General features: G+C 40.4%; 1 protein-coding gene across 1 annotated transcript in view; it reads left to right on the top strand.

Annotated features, from left to right (window-relative positions):
- zgc:73226 (uncharacterized protein LOC402792 homolog) overlaps window positions 1–2,897 on the top strand; it is a 7,554-nt gene extending 4,657 nt beyond the window's left edge. Inside the window, exons 4-6 of the mRNA XM_035668091.1 lie at window positions 156–229; window positions 1,278–1,424; window positions 2,132–2,897. Of these exons, the coding sequence (XP_035523984.1) occupies window positions 156–229; window positions 1,278–1,424; window positions 2,132–2,180 (270 nt within the window). The 3' untranslated portion in view covers window positions 2,181–2,897. The remainder of the gene's footprint in view (window positions 1–155; window positions 230–1,277; window positions 1,425–2,131) is intronic.
- Window positions 2,898–3,460: the final 563 nt, after the last annotated feature.

Genomic DNA, 3,460 nt, shown 5'->3' on the forward strand with positions numbered 1-3,460 from the left:
TTCCCCCGAAGACAAATGTATCAGTATCAGCAACGTTCATGTGCTGAGGTTGCTCAGGTCAACGCCACTGTCTTTGTCCAAAATTGTCTATTCTGTGTCCTCTCCTTTTTCTACTGTTGCACATCATCTAAACACTTATACACTATATATTGCAGGAGGATGGTGAGCGGCGAGGGGACACTGACTGGGTGTGGGATTGGTCCAGTAGACCTGAAAATATGCCACCAAAGTAAGCCCAGCTCCTTTAAACTGCATTTTATTTTATGTTTATTTATGTTTCCTGTGATATTTTACTACATCCATAATTTGTTAGAGTACTTGCAAAGATGTACAGTTTTCAAGGAATAGAACCTTTTGCCTAAAGTTAGACAACTTTGAACCAATTTCCCTTCGGGGATTAATAAAGTCTATCTATCTATCTATCTATCTATCTATCTATCTACATCTTAGTCTACTCTATCCATCGCGTACCTAGCTCCTATTTTATACATTAATGTGGAAGCAGCGGATGACGGCAAATTATCTTATGCTTCAGCAAAAAGACACGGAACCACGCGGCGGGACAACAGCTAGCCTAGCTATCAGCTACAAACAAAACCTGCCTTACACAGATATCTGGAGCCTAACAGCACCTCGAAAGCTCACTGATTAACATGTTATATCCAATTTGTTTAATCCGTACACAAACAGAAATATAAAAACAATTTGTGGTTTTGTGGGAAGTTACTTGCTGTAAATATCTCCTGGTGCAGTGAGTCACTGTGAGGTTGCCTGACATACAGAGGAGACTTGTTTGTGAAGAAATAAAGAAATGTAATAATAAGTAATTAACCAAACACTCACTATTATTGTTTTTGGCACTAGTTAAAAAATCAGGCCTGTTTTACTCGCAAAAAAAACTCCATATAAAATTGGGATTGTATGGTGTATCTCTTTAGTTTGACTTTGACAGCAGGTTCCAAAGCTGTGTTTTAAATTTTGTTTATACCTTTGAGAGTTGAGAAACACATGAATCACCCTCGCTTTTATTTACACTGCCACACTTGACATTTAATCTTCTGCGATACAATAAGTCTATTTGACAGGTAGTAGCTCTTAATGGTCTCAGACTCTCAGTGCTTCGCTACCTTTCTTACATTCTCGGTCTTCTCTCTTGTGTTCTCATTATCTCTGTTTATTTATATATATATATATATATATATATATATATTACCTTTCTATCTCCCCTCTCTGTGCATCTCTTATCTCTGGGTCCTCGTCCTCCTCTTTCCCTGCAGGGAGTTTGTGTTTCAGCACCCGAAGCAGCAGGGCTCCCTCAGCGTTAGGAAGACAGAGGTGATGAAGAGAGGAATTTTCTCCTCTGATGTTCTCCTCATCCTTGGTCCTTCACTGCTGGCTTCACACCTGCTCACACTTGGAGTCGGGTGAGACATACACACACACACACACACACACAAACACAGACTTACTTTTTTTCCATTTTATGCAAATGCATTACAGCACTGCAACAACTGACAGCCCCACCTTCCTTAATTACTGTTGCTACGCCTGTCAAGCTTTTCGTTCTCACATAGTACATACGCACAATGAAAATGGTGGCAGAATAACTATTTGAAATTCTTAGTCATTTATGAAAAAATAAGTCTTAGATTTCATGCAGAGATAGACAAAAGAAGCTACTCATTTCTAGCTGAAAACTGACAGTTTTCCCAGTTAAAATGACAGTTGAAATTTGATCAACTATAGCTAGCTATCTAATTAACACTAGCTTCACGAATTGGTTGAAACCACTGTCTCTGACTGGATGTTTAATGTTTCCAAATTAATTGTTTTTAGACAAAAAAACCCATAAAAAGGTCCTTTAATATGTGTAAATGTCCTCAAATTCTAACAAATGCTAACAATTGCAGGTTATGTTAGGGCAGAGAAACACTTTTCCTCTCGGTTTGGGAAATGCTAAAAAAGACGCCACCCTCCAAACTTCCAAAAACCACTTAAACATGTTGAGAAATCCAAAGCTTGATAGGCCTGCTGAAGCTAGTTACAGTTGCTAAGCCATGATTGGACAGCTGCTGTTTGGGGGAGGAGTTTAGCGAATGGGCAATAATCAATTAATGCTTTCTCGTTTCAGGATCTACATAGGAAAGCGATTGGCCGCTTCTACAACTAGCACGCTGTGACGTCGGCTGTATCCCAGTGACCCCATTCGCTAACAGTCCGGCCAATAAGGTCACAGTCCGCCCTATCTACCGCACTAATTTGCCTCCTTCCTTCTTCGTCACGGGGCAACCTTAGGACCCTACCTGTCTGTACCTCTGTCTCTCTGTTCATCTGTACATGTGTCTAACCCACAGCACACTGCCAGTCTGTCTGTCTGTCTGAAAGCCTCTCTGTCAGTCTGTGCGTGTTGTAGGGCCCGGGGAGCAGATGGATGCCGACCAATGAGTCAGACTGAGGTCACTTTTACTCTCCTGGAGAGTAACACTGATCTCAACCAGCTAAAGCATAATCAGAGAGGAGAGATTGCCCAGATAAAAGAGAATGGAGAGAAAGAGAGTTTTACCCAGCTAGAACAATAAATCCCTTTGATAGGAGGAGATGAAAACGGTTTGTTGGGAACAGTGTGTTTGGACAAAATGAGAAAGATAATATGTGGTAGCCTTTTGCCCAACCTTTGAAAAAGTAAAATGTCTGTCATTTGTCAAAAGTAATGACCCTCTGTAAGACTGAGCTGCTAAAAGTGGTTCTTGGGGTTTTTCTGCCCTGATGGTTTATCTATGTAGAGAGTTTTAGTTGGCTGAGTGAATGTAGGAGTGGCTCTGGTTGTGCTTTTTGTCCCTTAAACCAATTAAATATTTGACCTCCGACAAAGACAATCATGATCCCATTAAACTTCACTCCTCAAAACCTTAATGTGCCTCTTGGGTCTTTTATTCTTCTCTTCCAGTCTCACCTTGGCACTGTTTGTTGTACACATGTTCATCTCGTTTAATAAATGCAGAGAAAGCACAAAGATTTGCTGAAGTAAGCTTGGGCCAGTAACTTATACTGTAGGTATACAACTTATTTTTAATTTTGGGCTATGGTTGTGTGGAGATTATTTGTAGGCATTCACAGAAAATTCAAAGGAAAGAACCTACTGTGTTGTTAACAACCTGCAAATGAACCACAGCATCTGTTTAGAATTTATTCCCTTTTCCATATGAGGTAAATCACTGCAAATCACTCTGTTGATTTGTCCTGATAAGCTCTTTCGTGTGTGTTTCACTACTGCAGTTTTTTGGTACCCCACCAGCGCTGACTCTTCCTCTTGTCTAACCGAGCTCTTGCAGAAATGTTATGACATCATACCAGCCTGTCTCTTTCCATCTGCCTTTGTCGTTCCTTACCTCACATAAGTCTTTCTTTTCTCCTTTTTTTTTTTAAACAAGCTGCTGCTTTGACCAGTCAAGGATCTGAC

The sequence above is a fragment of the Morone saxatilis genome, unplaced genomic scaffold (assembly GCF_004916995.1).
Source record: "Morone saxatilis isolate NCDOM2014 unplaced genomic scaffold, NCSU_SB_2.0 Contig21, whole genome shotgun sequence".
NCBI classification, from domain to species: Eukaryota; Metazoa; Chordata; class Actinopteri; family Moronidae; genus Morone; species Morone saxatilis.